Raw genomic sequence first — 27,375 nt, 5'->3', positions numbered from 1 at the left:
TGCACATGACGTCTCAAGGAACATGGGGGGTCCATTGTTTGAAATAGACAATGGCCCGTTGGCCCGAGGTCGACAGATTTGTTCTCAGTCTGATTGTTTTAAATTTCAGCAGACCCTTATGGCCTGCAGTTTATTTTAAGCTGTAAACATGGTAAATGAATCATAACACTGAGATTGCTTGGTGAAACAGGATCCAGCTTCAAAGTACTCCGCTCGTTTACTCTTTCAACATCGCAGCACGGTGTTCCACACACAACGTAGCCACGTCAAAATAATACATTAACCTACCTGTGATATATTCATTTATTAATTAAATCTATCACTTTTCAGAAAGTCAGAAAATATCAACCGTATTCGATGTAATAAGCACTCCACTTTAATAAGCGCCCACGGCCATATTTGCTAATATATTGGCTAGTGAACGATCCCAATTAGCACCCCTTCCGATTGATCAATGTACACAAAACTTATTGATTTGCGTATAATACGCACTTGTGTGTTATATGCACCCTTAATTATCGGCAATTAAATTCTGGAAACATATATCTGTCGTATATAAACATTTGAGGCTGTCAGCATAAACCTCAAAATTTATCCTTTAACTCTGTTTTTTTTTCACCAAAATAATTTTCTAATAAGAGCCCCCTATTTCTAATTTTGAGAGCGCCCTGGGCGGTTATTACGTCGAATACGGTAATACATAAACCTACCTGTGATATATTAATTTATTAATTAAATCTATCACTTTTTACAAAGTCAGAAAATATCTATTTCATTTCAAATTATATTTTATTAATAGGTTTTAAAATTATGAACTATTTCCTGCAATGTTATTGATAAAAAATAATGAGGGATACATGCTTTGACAACGAGTTCATATCGAACATGTCAAAAAGCAATATAAAGACATTTCAATCCAGCATAAATAGAGTAAATAAAGTATTAAATAAAGTCAACCAACATATTCCTATAAAATGTCAAACTTACATCTGAGTTACTTTTTTCGTTTAAAGTCAAATGACATCTCGCCCTTTCTTGCCTCGCTTTTAGGCTTGGACACGATGTTGATGCCAAAATATATTGATGAGAAATCTTTGTCACAGGTCTTAACCTGGCATATGTCCACAAATTTCCATATTTTGAACATATGTCACGGTTTCCTGCTATAAATGTTCAAAATAACACAATTTAACCAAACACCTTCGTCTAAATCTGAAATGTTTCATACACGAAGACAGTACCCATTGCTGTAATTTTATTGGCTGCCTTAGGTCATGTTCTTGATTTTAATCACTCACGATCCTCATATAAGTTTGTGTCAAAATGTCATTGGAGACCAATTTCTATCCAATAAGATCGCATGTTACAACTACGAATATACTCCTGGCGAGGTTACTGTAATATTGATGTTCAGAGCTTACAAACGATACCAAACATGAAATGAATCTTGGCACATGTTATTTATACATAGCTTCGAAAACGGGAGGTATTTCACGGTATTTTCTCATGTCAGTGAGGGGAAAGCTATTATTATCGGGAACTGTGTGATCATAGATGATACTTAAATTTGTTCTTATCATCATTTTCCGATTACTTTAACAATCCAAAAAGAAATATTCAGGGTACAATGACAACAAGAATTTGCCACTAACGTCGCTATATCCCCCGCCCCTGGTGCAGAATTTATGACATAATTAAATCAAAACAAACCCTAACCTTTTTTAACCGAGGTGGAACTTGTCATGGAAATTGTAAAAAAAAGAAGAGTTTGGAACCTAAGTCCATCTTGTTGCCATGGAAACGTAAAAAATAAAAAATTCTAAAATTTCTAAATAGCAATTGGCACCCAGAAGGTGAGTGGGTTGGGAATTTCAGGATTAGATCTTGTCGTTCATGCCTTGCGGGTGGATGGTTTTCAGATCAAATATCCATTTGAGTTCAATGGATTGGCGTCTAGCCGTGCTCTGAGCTGACTCAGGGTCTGTTTTGAGCTGTTGTATGATTTGATAGTGTAGGTCTCTGGTTGAGTGACCTTCGGAGTTGAAATGTTTAGCGACAGGTTTGTCCCTCTGATGGTTTGTGTCCGCAGAGTGTTCTTTGAGTCTGGTACCGAAGTGGCGTTTGGTTTCGCCTACGTATTGTTTACCACGTTTAGTGCAGCTTAGCAAGTAGATTATGTTTCTGCTTTTGCAAGTGAAATGCGAATGGCATTTATATGTCTTGCCTGTTGTGTGGCTGGTGAAGGTGTTGACCTGCTTCATATTTATGCGGGGCGGTCGGGTAGCCTAGTGGTTAAAGCGTTTGCTCGTGACGCCGAAGACCCGGGTTCGATTCCCGACATGGGTACAATGTGTGAAGCCCATTTCTGGTGTCCCCCGCCCTGATATTGCTGGAATATTGCTAAAAGCGGCATAAAACCATACTCACTCACTCATATCTATGCAGATTTTGCATGATTGTTTGTGACAGCTGTCATCTAGGTTTGGCACAGTGCGGCCACTGATTTGTGGTTTAGGTGGTATATGTGATTGTTGTCTCATGAGGATATCTCTGAGTGTGCGGTTCTTCCTATATGCCGTGATGTGCGGGACCCGGAAGGTGTCTTTGCAGGTGTCTGAACCTTGAAGTAGGTGCCAGGACCTTTTGATCATAGAGCTAACCTTGAGTGCAGTGGGGTTGTAATCTGTGATAAAGAACACTGGTTTAGTGTCTTTTGAGGGTGACTGTTTTTGTAATAAGAGGGACATTCTCTCTTTAGCGTTTGCTTTCGTTTCTTTGTCCAAGAGAATTTTCTTGGGGTAACCTCTCCTTAGGTAGTACTTTAATAGATTATTACTGTGGAACTCATATTGTGACTGCGAGCTGCATATATTTTTGAGTCGGAGGAATTGGCTATATGGTCCTTTGACTTTGATGTGACGCGGGTGGCAGGAGGTATATAGCAGATAATAATGTGTATCTGTGGGTTTACAGTATAGGTCAAAGTCCAGTTTGTTGGTAGCTTGGTTAAATATGACCCATGTATCTAAGAAAGCCACTTTTTCCCTGGAAAATTCGGCCGTGAATTTAATGGTGGGATGTGATTGGTTCATTTCTTTGATGAAAGATTCTAACCTAGTGTAACCCAGAGTCCAAATGAGGGAAATGTCGTCTATAAATCTGACGTATAAGTTTGGGCTATCAGTGGGTTTTTTTTAGAAGTTTTTCTTTCAGTTCTCTCATAAAAATGTTTGCATATGATGGGGCCAGTTTGGTACCCATGGCTGTTCCTCCAGTTTGTACAAAGTGTACATTGTTAAAGACAAAATTGTTTTTGTATGGCACAAGTCTGAGTAAAGCTTGTAAACAAGTAAGCTTGTGGGGCTATTGGACCAGTCAGGTTTGAAGCGCCTAATGGCCTGAGCTACTGTACGGAGGCCTTCCGTGTTGAGTATATTGGTGTAAAGGGATGCAATAGGCACCAGTTAAGCATGTACCTGACAAACCTGCAAAGTTTCATAAAAAATATTGAACGGTTTATGAGTTATGCTCCAGAAATGAACCCTACCCTCCATCTTGTTGCCCTGGAAACGTAAAAAATAAAAAATTCTAAAATTTCTAAATTGTAAAAGGCACCAGTTCAGCATGTACCTGACAGACCTGCAAAGTTTGATGAAAAAATATTGAACAGTTTATGAGTTATGCACCGGAAACGAAACGTGACGGACGGACGTATTGACGGATAGACGGAGCCCATTTCTATATCCCCCCAACTTCATTGGGCGGGGGATAATAAGTTAGTGGATAGCTCTATTATGAAGTCTTAAAATTGCCGAAAATCGCTGTAATTTTCGCTTCCTTGGTGCTTAATCTGGACGTGATGAAATTGTTAGCATAAATGTTCATTACCGTAAAAATGAATGATTTCCTTCAACTATCACCACAGAGTCTCTGGAAACTCCTTGTTTGATATCAGTAAAGCTTCTGGTTGACTGGTTGTGTTTTGTAATTTATATTGCAAGTCTATTTCTCCCTGCTTCAGCTAAAATGTGTGTTTGGGACTACAGTTTTTTTCCACTGGCCCTACAGTTTTTTAATTGTGCTGGCCCTTTAGTTTCAGACACTGGGGGTCGCAATTTCAAATCCAATTTTCAAGTGTATACGTTCTTTTGCCTTGCAGTTTAGACACTGGGTTCGGACTCGTAGGTTGAGATTAACAACTATTTGTTTGGACATATTGCATTCTATTTTCCGTGTTCACAATCCTGGGCCCACTTGCTCAAAGCTATCTTCGTGCTTAGACTGTCGTAAGCCTTTGTTAACGTATGGGAGTTATGATCTTCTTAGCGCTAAGATCGTGTTGTGCAAGTAGGTCCAGAAAAGGTGAGCTGCTCAGCCCATGACTGTGTTTTGTTTCTGTTTCCAGGTGCAGAGTAATGTTCTGTCTCCAACATGGGAGTCCGAGGTCTGTGGACATATTGTAAAGAAAATCTGTCTTCATGTGCAAAGCTGGTGGACCTTATTCGTGTTGCTCGTCAACGACATGGCATAGACATTCTTGTTGACCTTTGTGCCTTTCAAGTGTTCCTCAGCAGTAAAATCTTTGAGGCCCTGGCAAATGTCACAGACAATCCATACCTTGAAATTTTAGGGGGTGAATATGGTGCAATTGATGCATATACGTCCAAATTGATATCAGATTTGAGAAGCCTTGGGATTGAACTCATATTCTTTGTGGATGGCTGCCAAGGAAGTTCACTGGAGGTTAATGTTCGAAAGACGCCGGTTTGGAAAGAAAGATATGAGGGTTGTGTTGAGGTTCAAAGAAATACCATTAGAATGTGTGCTGGGGACATTGGTCGGGATGATTTAACTCACATTTTAGGTTCACATTTGACCACCTTGCAATTTACAAGTACCTTGGAAGCCTGTGGCTGTAGAGTCCACAACGTGCCAGAGGAAGCAGATACTTTTATTGCCAAAACATTTGAGACGATGAAAAATGCTTATGCTGTTTTGACCAATGACACTGACTTTTGCATCTTCAATGGATGCATTAGCATATTCAATGACCTGTTTGATATGACCAATAGTCTCAAACCAGAGCCAGGAGCATCTGTACCTGATAAGCCCAAAGAGCTTATATGTCTTGTGTTTAAATCTGAAGTGATTGGAAAGAGTCTTGGGGTATGTTGATGCATTTGCACTCCGTGCAAAAAGGCAGAAGTATCTGTGGTTACCGTATTCGACGTAATAAGCGCCCCGCTCTAATAAGCGCCCACGGCGATACTTGCTAATATATTGGTTAGTGAACAATCCCAATTAGCACCCCTTCCGATTGATCAATGTACACAAGACTTATTTATTTGTGTATAATACGTGTGCTATATGCATCCTTAATTATGGAAATTAAATTCTGGAAAAAATATATCTGTCGTATATAACCATTTCAGGCTGTCGGCATAAACCATGAAATTTACAAACTTTCAACTCTGTTGTTTTTCACCAAAATAATATTCTAATAAGAGCCCCCTACTTCTAATTTTGAGAGCACCCTGGGCGCTTATTATGTCGAATATGGTACATGAATTTATTGATGATTGAAGGGAATAATTTAAGTGCAGATATACACCAGTGCACTTTAAAAATTCAAAGAAAGGGAATGTTTTCAAGTGATCCCTGTTGCTTGCGCCTGTTTTCTCAGAACAGCTTGGGGGCATGCCTTGAGTGGATGCTGTGTGTGATTTCTCATTATCAGCTCAGGGGCATGCCTTGAGTGGATGCTGTGTGTGTTTTCTCATTACCAGCTCGGGGGCATGCCTTGAGTGGATGCTGTGTGTGCTTTTTCATTACCAGCTCGGGGGCATGCCTTGAGTGGATGCTGTGTGTGTTTTTTCATTACCAGCTCAGGGGCATGCCTTGAGTGGATGCTGTGTGTGCTTTCTCATTACCAGCTCGGGGGCTTTTACCAGCTCAGGGGCATGCCTTGAGTGGATGCTGTGTGTGTTTTCTCATTACCAGCTTGGGGGCATGCCTTGAGTGGATGCTGTGTGTGATTTCTCATTACCAGCTCAGGGGCATGCCTTGAGTGGATGCTGTGTGTGTTTTCTCATTACCAGCTCGGGGGCTTGCCTTGAGTGGATGCTGTGTGTGTTTTCTCATTACCAGCTCAGGGGCATGCCTTGAGTGGATGCTGTGTGTGATTTCTCATTATCAGCTCAGGGGCATGCCTTGAGTGGATGCTGTGTGTGTTTTCTCATTACCAGCTCGGGGGCATGCCTTGAGTGGATGCTGTGTGTGCTTTTTCATTACCAGTTCGGGGGCATGCCTTGAGTGGATGCTGTGTGTGTTTTCTCATTACCAGCTCAGGGGCATGCCTTGAGTGGATGCTGTGTGTGCTTTCTCATTACCAGCTCGGGGGCTTTTACCAGCTCGGGGGCATGCCTTGAGTGGATGCTGTGTGTGTTTTCTCATTACCAGCTCGGGGGCATGCCTTGAGTGGATGCTGTGTGTGTTTTCTCATTACCAGCTCGGGGGCTTGCCTTGAGTGGATGCTGTGTGTGTTTTCTCATTACCAGCTCAGGGGCATGCCTTGAGTGGATGCTGTGTGTGCTTTCTCATTACCAGCTTGGGGGCATGCCTTGAGTGGATGCTGTGTGTGATTTCTCATTATCAGCTCAGGGGCATGCCTTGAGTGGATGCTGTGTGTGTTTTCTCATTACCAGCTCGGGGGCATGCCTTGAGTGGATGCTGTGTGTGCTTTTTCATTACCAGTTCAGGGGCATGCCTTGAGTGGATGCTGTGTGTGTTTTCTCATTACCAGCTCAGGGGCATGCCTTGAGTGGATGCTGTGTGTGCTTTCTCATTACCAGCTCGGGGGCTTTTACCAGCTCGGGGGCATGCCTTGAGTGGATGCTGTGTGTGTTTTCTCATTACCAGCTCAGGGGCATGCCTTGAGTGGATGCTGTGTGTGTTTTCTCATTACCAGCTCGGGGGCTTGCCTTGAGTGGATGCTGTGTGTGTTTTCTCATTACCAGCTCAGGGGCATGCCTTGAGTGGATGCTGTGTGTGTTTTCTCATTACCAGCTCGGGGGCATGCCTTGAGTGGATGCTGTGTGTGTTTTCTCATTACCAGCTCAGGGGCATGCCTTGAGTGGATGCTGTGTGTGTTTTCTCATTACCAGCTCAGGGGCATGCCTTGAGTGGATGCTGTGTGTGTTTTCTCATAACCAGCTCAGGGGCATGCCTTGAGTGGATGCTGTGTGTGTTTTCTCTTTACCAGCTCAGGGGCATGCCTTGAGTGGATGCTGTGTGTGTTTTCTCATTACCAGCTCAGGGGCATGCCTTGAGTGGATGCTGTGTGTGCTTTCTCATTACCAGCTCGGGGGCTTTTACCAGCTCGGGGGCATGCCTTGAGTGGATGCTGTGTGTGTTTTCTCATTACCAGCTCGGGGGCTTGCCTTGAGTGGATGCTGTGTGTGTTTTCTCATTACCAGCTCAGGGGCATGCCTTGAGTGGATGCTGTGTGTGTTTTCTCATTACCAGCTCAGGGGCATGCCTTGAGTGGATGCTGTGTGTGCTTTCTCATTACCAGCTCGGGGGCTTTTACCAGCTCGGGGGCATGCCTTGAGTGGATGCTGTGTGTGTTTTCTCATTACCAGCTCGGGGGCTTGCCTTGAGTGGATGCTGTGTGTGTTTTCTCATTACCAGCTCAGGGGCATGCCTTGAGTGGATGCTGTGTGTGTTTTCTCATTACCAGCTCAGGAACATGCCTTCAGTGGATGCTGTTTATTTTTCGCATAACCAGCCTTTGAGTGCATGTTGGGTTGATAATTATGCCAACACCTGGTATCAGCACTATTTGGTAGTGATTCATAAATCATGCTTATGATGTCTTAAGAATCATACAATGGACACTGCTTTTTGAAAAGATTTTTTATGATTATTGAAATGTTTTTTGTTGCTTTTATTTTGTATTCTCATTACAAGCTAGACCACCCCCATATTGCCAAGTGCGTCATCAAACATCAAACAAACAAACAAAAAAACATTAAAGCTAGGGGCATGCCTTTATGTGTTTACTGTATCTGTATCTCTTTGCTCTCTACAAGCCTTTGAGTACGTACATGTGTACAATCTAAATATTAAAATAGAATTTCAATATTTCACTCCTTGGTCCATGAAAATAATGAGTCCTGCTTTATAGTAATTGTACCAGATTAACAGTACACTTGTCTGACATATCTTTTTCATTTATGGGTGTCTCTGAATTACTAATAATTGGTTCAAAGACCTTGTGCCATTCAATTAAGCTAAACACATTAACATTCCTTATCTGGTAAGGGGGCACGGGTGGCCCAGTCGTCTAAGGCGCCGCGATTAGCTGTGCAGAGTTGCGTCCTTTGGGCACGCCAGAAACCTATGATTGTGGGTTCGAATCCCCGGTTCGCTCCGATTATGTTTCTAGGTTTGTCAGCACCATACCCGTGCTTGTTGGTTTCACCGAAGTGGTAAACGTCTGAGACCTGCATCACTTCGGTCTTTCCTCCCACATTAAGCTGACACACCACGCTATAACTGGAATACTGTTAAAAGCGGCGTTAAACATACTCACTCACTGACTATTTACAATATACTGTAAGTGTCAGTTTCTTCTTCAAAGTGACCTGTAATGGGATGTCCTCGGTTTATTGTTGAGCAAAGTTTATCTCTGCAGCTTTGTGATATGTAGCTACCAGCCGACTCATCTCAAAACACGGGCTGGGTACGCGTGGGCAGTCTCATGACCACGGAGTTCGCTGATCACTGTGTCGGATTAACGAGACTGATTAATGAGTGATTTCAGTAATTCGTTGCAAATTAGGTGTGTTGGAGTCGGAGTGCGAGACTGTCGGATTAACAGGTCTAAATAGTACTGATTTAATTGGTTTCCATTATTAGTGTCAGATAAAGCCAATTGTCAGATTAACGAGTGTTGGTTTAGCGAAACTTGACTGTAATGGGGAAAAATGAATCCTGTAATAATGTATAGTCTGACTAGATTCTACATACGCAAAATTTAATTACATTTACATTTCAAACAAAACTGACTGAGTACTGGGTTTTCAGTGAGGCAGCTATTGCAGCTGTAATAGAAATCTGATTCAAACCTCTTGGAACAAATTGGGTCCCCTTCAGTCGAGTTGGAACATGCCTGTTACATTTGAGGGTCACTGCATCGGTTGTTTCTGAGGAGATGTGTATAGTGCACAGAAATGAATTTTAAAATTAATCATTGGCATGGTCCAAAAGGTCAAATCAAGATCAAAATATAAAATATTGCTAGGAATGGAACATGTTGAGTTCCACTACTAATTTTACATACCGTATTCGACGTAATAAGCGCCCCGCTCTAATAAGCGCCCACAGCGATATTTGCTAATATTTTGGCTAGTGAACAAACCCAATTAGAACCCTTCTGATTGATCAATGTACACAAGACTTATTTATTTGCGTATTATACGCACTCGTGGGCAATTATGGGCAAATGAATTCTGGAAAAATATATCTGCCAGAAACCTATGATTGTGGGCTAACACTACCAAACCAGCATGCTCGGTATCTCAGTGGGCTAACACTACCAAACCAGCATGCACGGTATCTCGGTCAGCTAACACTACCAAACCAGCATGCACGGTATCTCGGTCAGCTAACACTACCAAACCAGCATGCATGGTATCTCGGTCAGCTAACACTACCAAACCAGCATGCACGGTATCTCGGTCAGCTAACACTACCAAACCAGCATGCTCTGTATCTCAGTGGGCTAACACTACCAAACCAGCATGCACGGTATCTCAGTGGGCTAACACTACCAAACCAGCATGCACGGTATCTTGGTCAGCTAACACTACCAAACCAGCATGCACGGTATCTCGGTCAGCTAACACTACCAAACCAGCATGCACGGAACCTCGGTCAGCTAACACTACCAAACCAGCATGCACGGTATCTCGGTCAGCTAACACTACCAAACCAGCATGCTCTGTATCTCAGTGGGCTAACACTACCAAACCAGCATGCTCGGTATCTCAGTGGGCTAACACTACCAAACCAGCATGCACGGTATCTCGGTCAGCTAACACTACCAAACCAGCATGCACGGTATCTCGGTCAGCTAACACTACCAAACCAGCATGCACGGTATCTCGGTCAGCTAACACTACCAAACCAGCATGCACGGTATCTCGGTCAGCTAACACTACCAAACCAGCATGCTCTGTATCTCAGTGGGCTAACACTACCAAACCAGCATGCACGGTATCTCAGTGGGCTAACACTACCAAACCAGCATGCACGGTATCTTGGTCAGCTAACACTACCAAACCAGCATGCACGGTATCTCGGTCAGCTAACACTACCAAACCAGCATGCACGGTATCTCGGTCAGCTAACACTACCAAACCAGCATGCACGGTATCTCGGTCAGCTAACACTACCAAACCAGCATGCTCTGTATCTCAGTGGGCTAACACTACCAAACCAGCATGCACGGTATCTCAGTGGGCTAACACTACCAAACCAGCATGCACGGTATCTTGGTCAGCTAACACTACCAAACCAGCATGCACGGTATCTCGGTCAGCTAACACTACCAAACCAGCATGCACGGTATCTCGGTCAGCAAACACTACCAAACCAGCATGCTCTGTATCTCAGTGGGCTAACACTACCAAACCAGCATGCACGGTATCTCAGTGGGCTAACACTACCAAACCAGCATGCACGGTATCTTGGTCAGCTAACACTACCAAACCAGCATGCACGGTATCTCGGTCAGCTAACACTACCAAACCAGCATGCACGGTATCTCAGTGGGCTAACACTACCAAACCAGCATGCACCGTATCTCGGTCAGCTAACACTACCAAACCAGCATGCTCTGTATCTCAGTGGGCTAACACTACCAAACCAGCATGCTCGGTATCTCAGTGGGCTAACACTACCAAACCAGCTTGCACGGTATCTTGGTCAGCTAACACTACCAAACCAGCATGCACGGTATCTCGGTCAGCTAACACTACCAAACCAGCATGCACGGTATCTCGGTCAGCTAACACTACCAAACCAGCATGCACGGTATCTCGGTCAGCTAACACTACCAAACCAGCATGCTCTGTATCTCAGTGGGCTAACACTACCAAACCAGCATGCACGGTATCTCGGTCAGCTAACACTACCAAACCAGCATGCACGGTATCTCAGTGGGCTAACACTACCAAACCAGCATGCACGGTATCTCGGTCAGCTAACACTACCAAACCAGCATGCTCTGTATCTCAGTGGGCTAACACTACCAAACCAGCATGCTCGGTATCTCAGTGGGCTAACACTACCAAACCAGCATGCACGGTATCTTGGTCAGCTAACACTACCAAACCAGCATGCACGGTATCTCGGTCAGCTAACACTACCAAACTAGCATGCACGGTATCTCGGTCAGCTAACACTACCAAACCAGCATGCACGGTATCTCGGTCAGCTAACACTACCAAACCAGCATGCTCTGTATCTCAGTGGGCTAACACTACCAAACCAGCATGCTCGGTATCTCAGTGGGCTAACACTACCAAACCAGCATGCACGGTATCTTGGTCAGCTAACACTACCAAACCAGCATGCACGGTATCTCGGTCAGCTAACACTACCAAACCAGCATGCACGGTATCTCGGTCAGCTAACACTACCAAACCAGCATGCACGGTATCTCGGTCAGCTAACACTACCAAACCAGCATGCACGGTATCTCGGTCAGCTAACACTACCAAACCAGCATGCACGGTATCTCGGTCAGCTAACACTACCAAACCAGCATGCTCTGTATCTCAGTGGGCTAACACTACCAAACCAGCATGCACGGTATCTCAGTGGGCTAACACTACCAAACCAGCATGCACGGTATCTCGGTCAGCTAACACTACCAAACCAGCATGCACGGTATCTCGGTCAGCTAACACTACCAAACCAGCATGCACGGTATCTCGGTCAGCTAACACTACCAAACCAGCATGCTCTGTATCTCAGTGGGCTAACACTACCAAACCAGCATGCACGGTATCTCGGTCAGCTAACACTACCAAACCAGCATGCACGGTATCTCAGTGGGCTAACACTACCAAACCAGCATGCACGGTATCTCGGTCAGCTAACACTACCAAACCAGCATGCTCTGTATCTCAGTGGGCTAACACTACCAAACCAGCATGCTCGGTATCTCAGTGGGCTAACACTACCAAACCAGCATGCACGGTATCTTGGTCAGCTAACACTACCAAACCAGCATGCACGGTATCTCGGTCAGCTAACACTACCAAACCAGCATGCACGGTATCTCGGTCAGCTAACACTACCAAACCAGCATGCACGGTATCTCGGTCAGCTAACACTACCAAACCAGCATGCTCGGTATCTCAGTGGGCTAACACTACCAAACCAGCATGCTCGGTATCTCAGTGGGCTAACACTACCAAACCAGCATGCACGGTATCTTGGTCAGCTAACACTACCAAACCAGCATGCACGGTATCTCGGTCAGCTAACACTACCAAACCAGCATGCACGGTATCTCGGTCAGCTAACACTACCAAACCAGCATGCACGGTATCTCGGTCAGCTAACACTACCAATCCAGCATGCACGGTATCTCGGTCAGCTAACACTACCAAACCAGCATGCACGGTATCTCGGTCAGCTAACACTACCAAACCAGCATGCTCTGTATCTCAGTGGGCTAACACTACCAAACCAGCATGCACGGTATCTCAGTGGGCTAACACTACCAAACCAGCATGCACGGTATCTTGGTCAGCTAACACTACCAAACCAGCATGCACGGTATCTCGGTCAGCTAACACTACCAAACCAGCATGCACGGTATCTCGGTCAGCTAACACTACCAAACCAGCATGCACGGTATCTCGGTCAGCTAACACTACCAAACCAGCATGCTCTGTATCTCAGTGGGCTAACACTACCAAACCAGCATGCTCGGTATCTCAGTGGGCTAACACTACCAAACCAGCATGCACGGTATCTCGGTCAGCTAACACTACCAAACCAGCATGCACGGTATCTCGGTCAGCTAACACTACCAAACCAGCATGCACGGTATCTCGGTCAGCTAACACTACCAAACCAGCATGCACGGTATCTTGGTCAGCTAACACTACCAAACCAGCATGCACGGTATCTCGGTCAGCTTACACTACCAAACCAGCATGCACGGTATCTCAGTGGGCTAACACTACCAAACCAGCATGCACGGTATCTCGGTCAGCTAACACTACCAAACCAGCATGCTCGGTATCTCAGTGGGCTAACACTACCAAACCAGCATGCACGGTATCTCGGTCAGCTAACACTACCAAACCAGCATGCTCGGTTTTTCAGTGGGCTAACACTACCAAACCAGCATGCACGGTATCTCGGTCAGCTAACACTACCAAACCAGCATGCACGGTATCTCAGTGGGCTAACACTACCAAACCAGCATGCACGGTATCTCAGTGGGCTAACACTACCAAACCAGCATATGTCCGGACAAGTACATGCAGCCACACACAGAAACATGTGCATGCAGGTAGCTATGTAAGTTCATCATCTTGAATGTGATGTCACCTTTTCCCACCTCGATCAGTTTCAGCATCATTCGCAGCTTATAGAACTCAGCATCATCGCCGGTAATGACAACACTGGGCGATTTATGAGGGAGTTTCGCTACCTGCTTTCCTTGAGGGGTAGATTTTCAATGCAGAAGGCAGCCAATTGGGTGAAGGAATATGGACGAGTCGAAAACCATCCTGCGTTTGCCAAAAAATTGGTTTGTATTAATAGTATTAGGGGTTTTAACAATTGATCAAACTACTGATGCTTTGAAATTGACAAATGATCAAGTTTAGTTTCTAAATTGAGCTCTGTAAACTGTTAGTTGTATACATGAGGCTTAATTTTTTTTATAATTGTTCTTCACGAAATAGCTTTTGAAAAGATAGTGTGGATGGGCGGTGTTTTTTTTGTTTTTGTTTTTGTTGTTTGGTTGTTCAAACTAGTATGTAACAAAATAACAGTTGCGTACAATCAAAGTGGGAAAGGACCTCCCTACATAAATGTATTCCTTGATGAGTAAAATACTGGAATACAGATTTTGACTACCGTTGGACTTGGAATATTTAAGGATTTTTTAATTTAAAATAAAAAATGGAAATATATATTAAACGTGCGGTGAACTTTATGATGATAAACCAAGAGAACCAAGACTTTATTTTTTAGCCTAACTTTTATTATGCAGGATCAATATCCAGCCTTCCGCCAAGCTGTAAAAGACTCCAGACTGTTCTACTTATTGCAATGTTGCGAGCCTGACGGAGACAAGGGTGAAGTTCATTCCTTGCTGAATGATGGTATTCTAAGGGGAAGCTTACCAAGTGAACTGCTAGCAATCCACAACCGTGTGTTCTGGCATGGTGTTTCCATAGAGCAGCCGTCGTTGTGTGACCACACGTCTGACACTGCTCTCACGGAGCTGAGGCGGAGGATCTACAGGATGGTGCTTCCCCAAAACGTTGACACAGTTGACGAATTTGGACTTAATTCGCAGGGACACAAATGTGAATGTATCAGTGTTAGTAGAATTCAAAATATGTTTATCAAAATGATACAAAATCTCACAAAACAGGCAGCTTTTTTTATCTTTTTGTTAAAAAAATGTCAAATGATCAGTTCAGTTCATTTGCAAAACCCAAATCATTCAGTATGATTATGACTCCACTGATGATTAAAAATACAATGCTAATGCTACAAGAGTTCAGGCTACAACTGAACCAAGGTTCAACTTGAAACAACCAAAAATATTTTGGGCAACAATTATGATTACGATTTAACTGATGAACGTGAAAACAACCAGAAATATTTTGGTCAACAATATGATTATGACTAAGCAGATGGTTTATTGATACGATAAATGCTTTAAAAGATACCTGCAACAAAATAGCAGATATCGAGTTGGGAGTTGGCCAAAAGTAGAGTGAGTGAGGTAGGCTTAACACTGCTTCAAACAGCAGTTCAGATGTATCACGGGGGGCACGGGTGGCCCAGTCGTCTAAGGCGCCGCGATTCGCTGTGCAGAGTTGCGTCCCTTGGGCACGACAGAAACTTATGATTGTGGGTTCGAATCCCGGTTCGCCCCAATTATGTTTCTAGGTTTGTCAGCACCATACCCGTGGTCGTTGGTTTCACCGAAGTGGTAAACGTCTGAGACCTGCATCACTTCGGGCTTTCCTCCCACATTAAGCTGACGCGCTGCGATATAACTGGAATACTGTTAAAAGCGGCGTTAAACCCAACTCACTCACTCACTCACTCAGATGTATCATGACATGTCAGGGTATTACTGCAGTAAAACACATTTACCACTTTGGTGAACAAATTGTAATCAGGGATTCGAACTATAAATAGGAGGATATGATTGACCCAAGAAATGTTTTCCCCGTTAAACAACAAACCAACCCACCTACTAAGATCAATGTTTAAGTTAGGATATCGAATACTTGTTTGAAAGGTTTGTGTCTGGTTTAGGATTAAACAGACTCCCAGAAGGGCCCAGCACACAGAATGTTTGTGTTCATCTATATTTTAATTTATGAATGAAACCTTTATTTTACAGGTCAAAGCTATTAATGATGAGAGAGTTCCACACATCTGTAGTATACAACAAGATGCAATACATGAAAACCTCCTTCATTTTGAATGGATGATTACTCACTTGGAGGGTGGCGGTAGGTTTTACACTCATAATTAGATTTCATTGTATGAAAACTTCTATCCAGTTATACCACCAACTCACTCCTCATACCCATAACACTACCCTACACTGATACCAGCACCCGTACAACCACAGACATGACCATCACCACCCCCCTACACTGATACCAGCACCCACACAACCACAGACATGACCATCACCACCCCCAAACACTGATACCAGCACCCACACAACCACAGACATCACCACCCCCCAACACTGATACCAGCACCCACACAACCACAGACATGACCATCACCACCCCCAAACACTGATACCAGCACCCACACAACCACAGACATGACCATCACCACCCCCCAACACTGATACCAGCGCCCACACAACCACAGACATGACCATCACCACCCCCAAACACTGATACCAGCGCCCACACAACCACAGACATGACCATCACCTCCCCCCTACACTGATACCAGCGCCCACACAACCACAGACATGACCATCACGGCCCCTCCAACACACACACACAGACACTGATACCAGCGCCCACACAACCACAGACATGACCATCACTGATACCAGCGCCCACACAACAACAGACATGACCATCACCTCCCCCCTACACTGATACCAGCACCCACACAACCACAGACATGACCATCACGGCCCCCCCCCACACACACACAGACACTGATACCAGCGCCCACACAACCACAGACATGACCATCACCACCCCCAAACACTGATACCAGCGCCCACACAACAACAGACATCACCACCCCCCAACACTGGTACCAGCGCCTACACAACCACAGACATGACCATCACCACCCCCCTTCACTTATACCAGCACCCACACAACCACAGACATGACCATCACCACCCCCCAATACTGATACCAGCGCCTACATGATGCATGTCATCGATCCCAATTGCGTGGATCGTGGCTTATGATGTCAATCACGGAATTGTCTGGTCCAAATACGATTATTCTACAGACCGATGTCATATACCTGGAATATTGCTGAGTGTGGTGTTAAACAACAAACAAACAAAAAAACAAACAAACCTACACCACCAATACAAATGAACACCCTCATCACCATCACCATCACCATCATGCCCACCATCAACATGGCGCAATATTTTCTGTCTCTGTGTATAGATTGTGTGAATTTTTACTGAGGAACATTGCTTTGTCCTGTTTTACAGCTGTGAAATCCTGGTTTGAAATGTTTGAAAGGACAGAGGGCTTCCTGTGCTACATCCTCCGCTACTTCCTACTCCTCAACTGGAAACACAACCTCTGCATCACAGAGATGGAGTTCTGTGCGCTCGTCGCCCTCGTGTTTGGTCACAGAGACGAACGATGGTACCAAGGACTCAGCTTGAAGCCTTCTCCACGCTGTGTGACCATGAGTGCCTGGTTCCAGGTGAGTTCTGGTTGCCGTAGCAACTTTGATGTTTGGTAACAGAAATGAATCTTCCAATGCTGTTAAGATAACAACTTCAGTGCGTGTTTCTGGTAACCTGGCTTGATCAAAGATGAACCCAAGTGCTAGTGTTAAAGCCTCCTTACTCTCCAGTATGATGACATTGTTACATGTCGATTCCCAAATTGAAACATGTTCACCCAGAAATCTGTACGTAAAAGAACTTAGTGTGAAACCAACAAACAACCAACAAATGGTATACAATTGTATTACAAACTCAACTTAGTTTACAAATCAACACAAATTACTGCATAGCAATTACAATGGCAGTACACATTTGAGTGGTAGTACAATATTCAATGGCAGTATGTGATATGTTGGCAGTGGTCAGTATCAAATACATAAAAAACAGTAGTCATAGCAAAAGTCAGTGATAATAGTATATTATAATGGTGGTCAAGCTTCCGAGATGGGCTTTGGCAGGGAATCAGGGTGTTGAGTGAAACTCACAGGAAAGCTGGTCTTGATATTGTGAAATGCGTGAGAGATGCGAGAGGCATGCTCTTGACCCCTTATATACGGTCAAACTAGCTGCGGACCACTTCCTTGGTCTAGTGGTAGAGCGTCTGCCCGGAGAGCGGAAGGTCCGGGGTTCGATCCCCGACCGCGTCATACCAAAAGACGTTAAAAGATGGTACTTGTTGTTACCCTGTCCGGCGCTCGGCAATAAGGGGCTAAAACAAGGACTGGTTGGCTCGGAGTCAGTATACTGTGTCTGAGTGGGGTATTCATGTTAAACTGCGGCATGGTATCTCAGTGAGCTAGCACTTTAAATCGGCATCAGTCCGGACTAGTACAAGCAGCCACACACACACACACACACATACACGTGCATGCACGTCGCTATATAAGTGCAATAATCTTGGACGCGACGTTAAACCCCATTTCACTTCACCTCACCAAACTAGCTACGGGGAAGTTCCTCATGGTGCCCTCACAACATAGAACATTCTCCATGTTTCTATAACACACATTCACAGTCAATGTTATACAGTCGTTTACATACCACACCAGCATCTAGATATAGAAACTTCCTGACGACTGCTTACATTAAATAGTACTACATTCCTGACAACTAATCACTGTTCAAACAATGCAATGAGCGTCTACCAAATCTCAACAGAAACAATGTAACACAGTTACAATCATTGTTCAACAATAAAATTCACTGCCATGTTACAAGATGTTCATGGTCTAAGGTGGGTTCTTGTGACCTTTAGAACTGTCGTGTTTGCATGGAGAATGAGGGGACTCTGTAACAGATATTCGGAGGAAAAGATGCTTTGACGGTTTGTTCTGATGTATGTTATCCGCTGGCATGAACATATTTCACTGGATCACTGAAGCTGAAGCTTGCCATTCTTCATCCCACTATTATAGGACCGCCTCCGTGGTCTAGTGGTTGAGCGTCCGCCCGGAGAGCGGAAGGTCCGGGGTTCGATCCCCGACCTCGTCATACCAAAAGACGTTAAAAGATGGTACTTGTTGTTACCCTGTCCGGGCGCTCGGCAATAAGGGGCTAAAACAAGGACCGGTTGGCTCGGAGTCAGTATACTGTGTCTGAGTGGGGTATTCATGTTAAACTGCGGCATGGTATCTCAGTGGGCTGGCACTATAAATCGGCATCAGTCACACACACACACACACACACACACGTGCATGCACGTTGCTATATAAGTGCAATAATCTTGGACGCGACGTTAAACCCAATTTCCCCTCACCTCACAACCACCATTATAGAATCTAAAATGATACAATTTTCAATATGGCTGCCAGTCTCGGAAACTGCTGGACTGATTGATTACGCTGACATTTGAGACATTTGCATGTACAGTACCTTCCTATTGTGACATCATAGTTGTTGAAATCGTTGGGATCTTATCGAGTTTTTTGTTGGAAATATTCGAAACAAATACAGCAAACCTTATAAATCTTCTTTCACAACTCATAGGGCTTTCAAAGCTGTTAAATGTGTAATCATTGCACAAATTTGGCTTTCCACTGTCCCTGCTGAGTGCGTTGTAATTTTTAAAACTATATTTAAAATTTTGTGTGGAAAAATAATGTATATTTTTTAAACTTAGATAAAATAATGTTTAAACAATTTAAAATAGTTTGTGGGGTGGTTTTAAGCTGCTGTGAACAGAATTTCAGAACTGTTATAGCATCCCGGCTTATGTGGGAGGAAACTAATGGTTATGGTGCACACTCAGGATCCGTGTCCAGCGGATCCTGGTAAGACCAAGGGATGTAACTCTGCCTGGCACTTTTGACAACTTCAATGGGCTAATCATGCTCTCTATAATATAATATTACAGTATACCCAAACTTCAATACTGCAGATTAAGAAGCACTGATTAAATTTAGTAATTGTTTAAATACATCAAGTGTCACGTTCATGATGGCCTTCCGGATAGGTTTTACATTTGTCAAGGTCAGACATATTGACAGGACAAATATGTGCTAAATTCAAATTACAAACAAAAGAAATCATTGGTAAAATTAATGTTGCCGATTTGGTGAACTGGTATGAGGGGTGATTGATAAATGGTTGAGCCTCACATAGAAAGATGTGACCTAAAAATATTAACATTATATTTTTTCCAGCACAATCCCTTTCCGCATAATACACTTTTGCCACTAACAGTGTGGAGGAATTTCATCCTTGTCTCGTAGAAGTCCCTCTCTTGTCAGTCCAAAAGGTTCTCAACAGCTGCTGTGACATCATTTTTCGAGTAAAAATGGGTTCAGGCTAGAACTCAAAACAAAACATTGGTGATATTCATAGAAGTACATTTGTCGAGCAAAGTCAGCTTGTCTGTTACCATCAGGGTTTAGTCTTGTCTATTTCTGGGTTAAATATCCAGTTGTAGCGTTCTTGTCTTGAAATATTAAAAAATAAAGAGAAAATTGTGACTGAAATTTGTGTGAATGACGTATAGATCTAACCAAGTTACTTCAGAGAAGACATCTTTGCAATGAACATGAAGTTGAAAGAATTAAAACCAAACAATTTTCATATGTTTTTTTATTGGTTGAAAGTTGGGACTGGCAAAAATTAGGGGGGACTGGAGTATGGTTCTGATGGAAGAGCACATTTTTACTCATCTTCCCGTGTCTCATAGTCTTAATATCATTCCGTAATTTTCTCAAAAGTCTCTGATTATTGTCTGGTCTTTGGGAAGACAGTCCACCATGATGACAACCTTGGCATCCCAGAACATGGTGACTATCACCTTTCTTGTTGATGGGACAGACATTGCCTTCTTTGGTGGTGATGCTGTCAAATGCTTCCACTGTTTTGGTTGTTCTTTGAATGCAGATTCATTGTCATAAATTATTGCAAGAACCTTTCTGGATAAGCTTCAAACAGATGTCCGAAGCTTTGGAACCCAATGAGCTGATACATTCTTCATTGCCAAAGTTTCTGTGATGACTGAATGTACTCCCTCCCGGGAAGTGCCCACTATAGTTTCAATATTCCACTCAGTAATGTCCACAGCTCCTTCTATCATTGTCTATGTGAGGCTCAGAAGTTATCAACCAACCCTTGCATCCATACATAATTTCTCAGAGTGTTTTTAAATGTCATAGCCTGTTATTAAACCCTGCGGGGGCACAGGTGGCCAAGTCGTCTGAGGCGCCGCTATTCGCTGTGCAGAGTTGTGTCCCTTGGACACGCCAGAAACCTATGATTGTGGGTTCGAATCCGGGTTCACCCCGATTATGTTTCTAGGTTTGTCAGCACCATACCCGTGCTTGTGGGTTTCACCGAAGTGGTAAACGTCTGAGACCTGCATCACTTCGGGCTTTCCTCCCACATTAAGGTGACACGCCGTGATATAACTGGAATACTGTTTAAAACGGCGTTAAACTCAACTCACTCACTCACTATTATCCCCTGCCACAAAAGGGGGCGGTGGTGGATACAGCACGTAGTTCTTCCATCGGTCTGTCTGGCCCGCTTCTCAATGGTGACAAATTTTCTCCAAAATTATTTAAGTTTGAAAAATGAAATTTTACACACTGATGTAACTGGTCACAATCTTAAATGAGTTCAAAAATTGGTGTCTAAAATTCATTTTGTACAGAGTTATGGCCCTTGCTCTGTGCTTTTCAACTTTGTGCATACTGCATGAAATGGGGACAAATTTTCTCCCAAACTATTTAATTTACATAAATGAAACTTTGCAAACTTATCTAAGAGATACTGATCAAGACCGAGTTCAAAATTTGGTGCCATAAATTATTGTTTTCCAGAATTACTTCCCTTGCTACAAGTTTTTAGATTTTGTGCACACATAGTAACTGTCCTTAATCCATGTTATTTTACAAAGCGCACAATGTCTACAAAGGGGCGATGTTTGTGTTTCCTTGGCAACAAACTGGACCTAGACTCAGATACACCTAGCATCGGAAACTGTTTAATATTTTATTTTGATACTTTTTATATATGGGTCATTCTCTAAAAAAGTAACATTTCCTGTCCAAATGAATTTTCTTGAAAACAACTCATAATTCTGTTTTCAGATTACTTGACAATGAAGATATTTATTAGATGTATCCAATATTCTGATCAAATTACTGCTATAACCTTATGTTAGCCAGAAAAATACCTTAAATGTGCAGAAATGTGCAGAAATTTGTTGCCCATAAATAAAAAATCAAACTTTCTCAAATTATCTTAAGTCTCTGGGAACAAATACTTCCCAAAGCCCTGGTGATTTATGTAGCATGACATCATGAAAGGCTGATAACAGCAGAAAAGCTGTTGGTTTTCCACTTGGATTCATTATTTTTGGCAATAGTAATCTTGTCCAGAGTAATAGTGTCTTTCCTGTCACCAGATAGTACAAATACAAATAATAATTGCTCCTTTGGTAAGCCAGAAGGCTAAGGTCTTTGCAGGTCACTTCCTTTCCAGTACTATCATGGCACCATATGCTCGAGCAATTTATATTGGTGCAGTGTCTTCAAAATAACTGGTAAATGTTGTCTTTTGATGTGTACTTTTTGTAGGTGTCTGTGCTGTCAAAAAAACCAAACTAAGCATTCAACAGCTATTACCTGTACGTGTGTGCACAGTTTGGCCTTAGAGCAGCAATAAAAAATAAAAAATGACTAGCTTAGCCAGCTCCTTTTTCGAGTACCAGAAGCTAACCCCCAGTTTCGCACCAAATGTCACCTACTTGAAAATAGCTGTGGTCACATTCAGCATAAGTCATCATGTTGAAAAAGACAGTACTAAATATAGAAAAACATGGTCAGTTTTAATAACTGGATGGATGTACATTTGAAAGACATAAAAATCTTACAGAATATCCTCCAATCACAGCCTGCAGATATCTCTCGATCTGCACTGAAGGCTCCCTACGAAAACCGCACTGTCCAAACTAGTTCTGATTTGGTGTAGTAGAACCTTTACACTCCATAAACAAACAGTATTGTAATGAGGGATGGTGATGCTGCTATTTTCCTGTTCTGATTTGTGTTGATGGTATTGCTTCAGTAATGTTGAAACATGCTTAATATTTCTTTTATTCCAGAGTTTATACATGCATGCTTATATACTTATTACACTACAGTATTGTAATGAGGGATGGTGGTGCTGCTGTTTTCCTGTTCTGTTTTGTGTTGTAAGATGGTATTGCTTCAGTAATGTTGAAACATGCTTAATATTTCTTTTATTCCAGAGTTTATACATGCATGCTTATATACTTATTACACTACAGTATTGTAATGAGGGATGGTGATGCTGCTGTTTTCCTGTTCTGATTTGTGTTGTAAGATGGTATTGCTTCAGTAATGTTGAAACATGCTTAATATTTCTTTTATTCCAGAGTTTATACATGCATGCTTATATACTTCTTGGAGGGGCGTTATACCTAACCAAGGAGTTCCCAACACCAGCTGATGTGTTCTCTGGAGCCGTGTGGACTGCATACTATAAGTGCTCAACAGACAAAGGTAAATATAAAATGTCAATGCCAGAGAACAACTTAACATCCACCGAAATAGATTCCATTGTATAGTAAAGGCTAAAAAGTGGTGAAAATTATATGAATGGATCACCGAAAATCAGTGATCACACCAGGTGCTTGCAACAAGTGGAAGCATCTCCTGACTATCCGGTAGCACCCACAACTCACACACTTCGCATACAAGACATACAGCGGGGGGGCGGTCGGGTAGCCTAGTGGTTAAAGCGTTCGCTCGTCACGCCGAAGACCCGGGTTCGATTCCCGACATGGGTACAATGTGTGAAGCCCATTTCTGGTGTCCCCCGCCGTGATATTGCTGGAATATTGCTAAAAGCGGCGTAAAACCTTACTCACTCACTCACTCACATACAGCGGGGGACACCATGCCAGAAATGGGCTTCACACATCGATCCTGGATCTTTGTCATGATAAACCGATGATTTTACCACCAGGCTTCCGCACTGCTCACTTTGTGGTCAGTTTGTACTGATGCCCTAAGTAGGTGAGGTGAAATGGGGTTTAACGTCGCGTCCAAGATTATTGCACTTATATAGCGATGTGCATGCATGTGTGTGCGTGTGAGTTTGCATGTACGTGCGCGTGTGAGTGTGCGTGTGCGTGTGTGTGTGTGTGTGTGTACACTAGTCCGGACTGATGCCGATTTATAGTGCTAGCTCACTGAGATACCATGCCGCAGTTTAACATGAATACCCCACTCAGACACAGTATACTCGGGGCGGTCGGGTAGCCTAGTGGTTGAAGCGTTCGCTCGTCACGCCGAAGACCCGGGTTCGATTCCCGACATGGGTACAATGTGTGAAGCCCATTTCTGGTGTCCCTCGCCGTGATATTGCTGGAATATTGCTAAAAGCGGCGTAAAACCTCACTCACTCACTCACAGTATACTCACTCCGAGTCGACCAGTCCTTGTTTTAGCCCCTTAATGCCGAGCGCCAGACAGGGTAACAACAAGTTCCATCTTTTAAAGTCTTTTAATATGACGCGATGCCCTAAGTAACCCCAGTACTCTTTTCTAATTAATCTCGTTTGTTGGAATATTGGCTGTTGTGTCAAATTGGACAACACATATCAATACTCCATTCCATCATTAGCATGGAGCTTGTTGTACTGAATTCAACATTATGACATGAAAGACAGAATTCTGTAGTATTTGTTTGTTTTTTGTTTTACGCCGCACTCAGCAATATTCCAGCTATATGTGGCGGTCTTTAAATTATCGAGTCTGGACCAGACAATCCAGTGATTGACATCATGAACGGCCTACGCAATCGGGATACGATGACATGCATCAACCAAGTCACCGCGTCTGACTACCAGATCTCGTTAGTCGCCTTTTACAGCAAGCATGGGTTGCTGAAGACGTATACTACCCCGGATCTTCACAGGTTGAATGCTGTAGTAAATAGTTAGTTTTTGATTCTCTCTATATCCAATATCAGAGCTGCACATCTGGAACACCAGAGTGAATTTCAACTTTATTTTGAACTGACTGAAGTTTTTATGTCTTTAAAAATATGAGTTTAAAAAATGGAACATGACATGAAAAGCTTGAAAGTTCAGCATCTACTTCCATGTAGTAAAGATGACATGAATTCTCAAAACTTTAAAGGTAATTTTTCTGGTAAGACCAAGGGATGTTACTCTGCCTGACACTTTTGACGACTTCAATGTGCTAATCATGCTCTCTATAATATAATATTATAGTTTACCCAAAATTCATTACTGCTGATTAAGAAGCACTGATTAAATTTAGTAATTGTTTAAATACATCAAGTGTCACGTTCATGATGGCCTTCCGGATAGGTTTTACATTTGTCAAGGTCAGACATATTGACAGGACAAATATGTGCCAAATTCAAATTACAAACAAAAGAAATCGTGGGAAAAATTAATGTTGCCGATTTGGTGAACTGGTATGAGGGATGAATGATAAATGTTTGAGCCTCACATAGAAAGACGTGACCTAATAGATAGAACACCAGAGTGAATTTCAACTTTATTTTGAACTGAATGTGAAGTTTTTAAAATATGAGTTTAAAAAATGGATTATGATATGAAAAGCTTGATAGTTCAACATCTACTTCCATGTAGTAAAGATGACATGAATTCTCAAAACTTTAAAGGTAATTTTTCTTTTTGCAAAGAAGAATATAAACTCTTTCAGAACTGCCCAAGACAGCGTTGAGGCGCTGTAGTCGAGACCTGGAGCTGGCCTTTAGGCTAAACAGGGACATCATCCGAGAACTAAGCCAGGATGTATTTGACTGTGATGACCTTGGAGTCCTGCTCAATAAGTCAGTCAAGTCAACAAGATAACTTGTGGTCAAGGAGAGAATGGGCATTTTTTGTTACTTATTTAACACAAAGCAATGACATTTTCAACTTGTGTTGTCTACAGAATCTGGTTTACATCAAACCTGAGCAATAGATTCCTTATCAATGATGTCTGATCTCAAACACACATCTTCCCGACCCAAGGGAGTTAACTGATTATAAAAGTCCAGTTTCCAACCTTGGTGAACTAGACTGGAATCATGGAGTTATATTATGGCTGGACTTACGAATCTATGCATTGTCCAATCAAAATCACGAAAGCGACATCCGGTTCGTAAACTGCCGTGCATATTTCATTTGATTGCAGGACTTTGCATCAACAGATATTTTCCAAATCTTTCCTTGTTTTAGTCAAGGTGCTGACATGATTTGATGAACTTTGCGAAGTAAGACCAGTTTTATTACAATATAGATCTTGATTATCGATCACATTCTATTTGAAGCTAATGCAAATGATATGAGAAGTGGAATTTGATTGGTCAATAGGAGGGATGTGGAAGGGACATAACTCGTAATAGCCTCTGGTGGCGCTACTAAGATCCAGCCAAGAAATTCCAGTCTTGTTCGGCAAGGTTGAAAACTTTACGTTTACAGTCAATGAATTCCCTTGCCTGGGGAAGATGTCAAACACAAGGATCTGTCCTGGGACCTTTGTTAGCCCAGTGTTGGTAACCCTATGTTGTTTACCAGATACACACAAGATCTATACTAAACCACAAAAGAAACGTCACCCCAAGTAACATTGCATGAAAAGTTGTCATTTAAATATCCTGGTAATTTTTGTCAAAGTTTCTAAAATTTAACATTACCCTGTCCGAAAAATGAAATTTGATGATAAAATAACAATGCAGATGACAATAAAACCGATCGCCCAAACGCATCACGGCAACGGCCATGGTAACCAAATGGACGTGAGTTCCGTGCAGATTGAAATGCACATGCATTCCCCCATTACTTGCCCTATAAAAATCCACCCAGATCGGATAACATTCATTCATTATTGAATTGCTGCCACATGCCAAGATTGACAAGAAATCCGCGACACCAAGCCCTTGGACGATTGCAAGCTGGACAAACCGCCCGGCAAGTAGCCAATGCATTTCAAGTCCACGTAAGGACCATATACAGGCTTCATCAATGGTACCAGACCACCAACAGTACAGATGACCGACCACGTAGTGGAAGACCAAGGGTCACCACCCGACGTCAGGATCATCAGTTTGTGTGACAGCATCTTCAAGATTGCTTTGTTACTGCTGGGGAAACTGCTTGGGACACACCAGTGACACATTAGTGGGGACAACGTGCGTCGACGATTGACGAGCAGACACCCTCACTGTCACAGGCCACACCGAGGACCCATTCTGACACCACGTCATCGCTGGGACCGTCTTCAGTGGGCAACATAGCACCAGCATTGGCGCCATCAGCAGTGGAGAAGAGTCCTCTTCTCAGCCGTTACTGTATCTCAACAGCAGATGGCAGAGAGGGAGTCTGGCGATGCCATGGGAAACGTTATTCAGATGCTTGTGTTGTTGAGAGAGACTTGCGGGGTGGTCTAAGCATCATGGTGTGGGGTGGAATTGGTCTTGCACAATTGCAACAATTGGTCGTCCCTGTGGTCTTCCAGAACATCGGTTCAGGGAGAGGCAATGGTGTCACAGCAGCTCGGTACATTGATCAAGTCTTGAGACCACACGCCACACCTCATTTGGCACGTCGCCACAACCACAAGTTTCAGCATGATAACGCCCGTGCCCACACTGCG

General features: G+C 43.1%; 1 protein-coding gene across 4 annotated transcripts in view; it reads left to right on the top strand.

Moving 5' to 3' along the window:
* LOC124111193 overlaps positions 1 to 26,420 on the top strand; it is a 50,710-nt gene extending 24,290 nt beyond the window's left edge. For 3 of the 4 annotated variants that reach the window (XM_046470808.2, XM_046470810.2, XM_046470809.2), the window contains exons 2-8: positions 4,406 to 5,166; positions 13,655 to 13,837; positions 14,306 to 14,638; positions 15,680 to 15,791; positions 16,991 to 17,211; positions 23,112 to 23,238; positions 25,438 to 26,420. In XM_046470808.2, the coding sequence (XP_046326764.2) occupies positions 4,432 to 5,166; positions 13,655 to 13,837; positions 14,306 to 14,638; positions 15,680 to 15,791; positions 16,991 to 17,211; positions 23,112 to 23,238; positions 25,438 to 25,589 (1,863 nt within the window). In that variant the 5' untranslated portion in view covers positions 4,406 to 4,431 and the 3' untranslated portion in view covers positions 25,590 to 26,420. The other variant, XM_048394213.1, reaches the window with a different exon arrangement.
* The last annotated feature ends 955 nt before the right edge of the window (positions 26,421 to 27,375 follow it).

Source organism: Haliotis rufescens, unplaced genomic scaffold (assembly GCF_023055435.1).
Source record: "Haliotis rufescens isolate VD_foot unplaced genomic scaffold, xgHalRufe1.0.p SCAF_13, whole genome shotgun sequence".
NCBI lineage: Eukaryota > Metazoa > Mollusca > Gastropoda > Lepetellida > Haliotidae > Haliotis > Haliotis rufescens.
The sequence above is the reverse complement of the archived record's forward strand: the minus strand, read 5'-3'. Positions and strand labels throughout refer to the sequence as shown.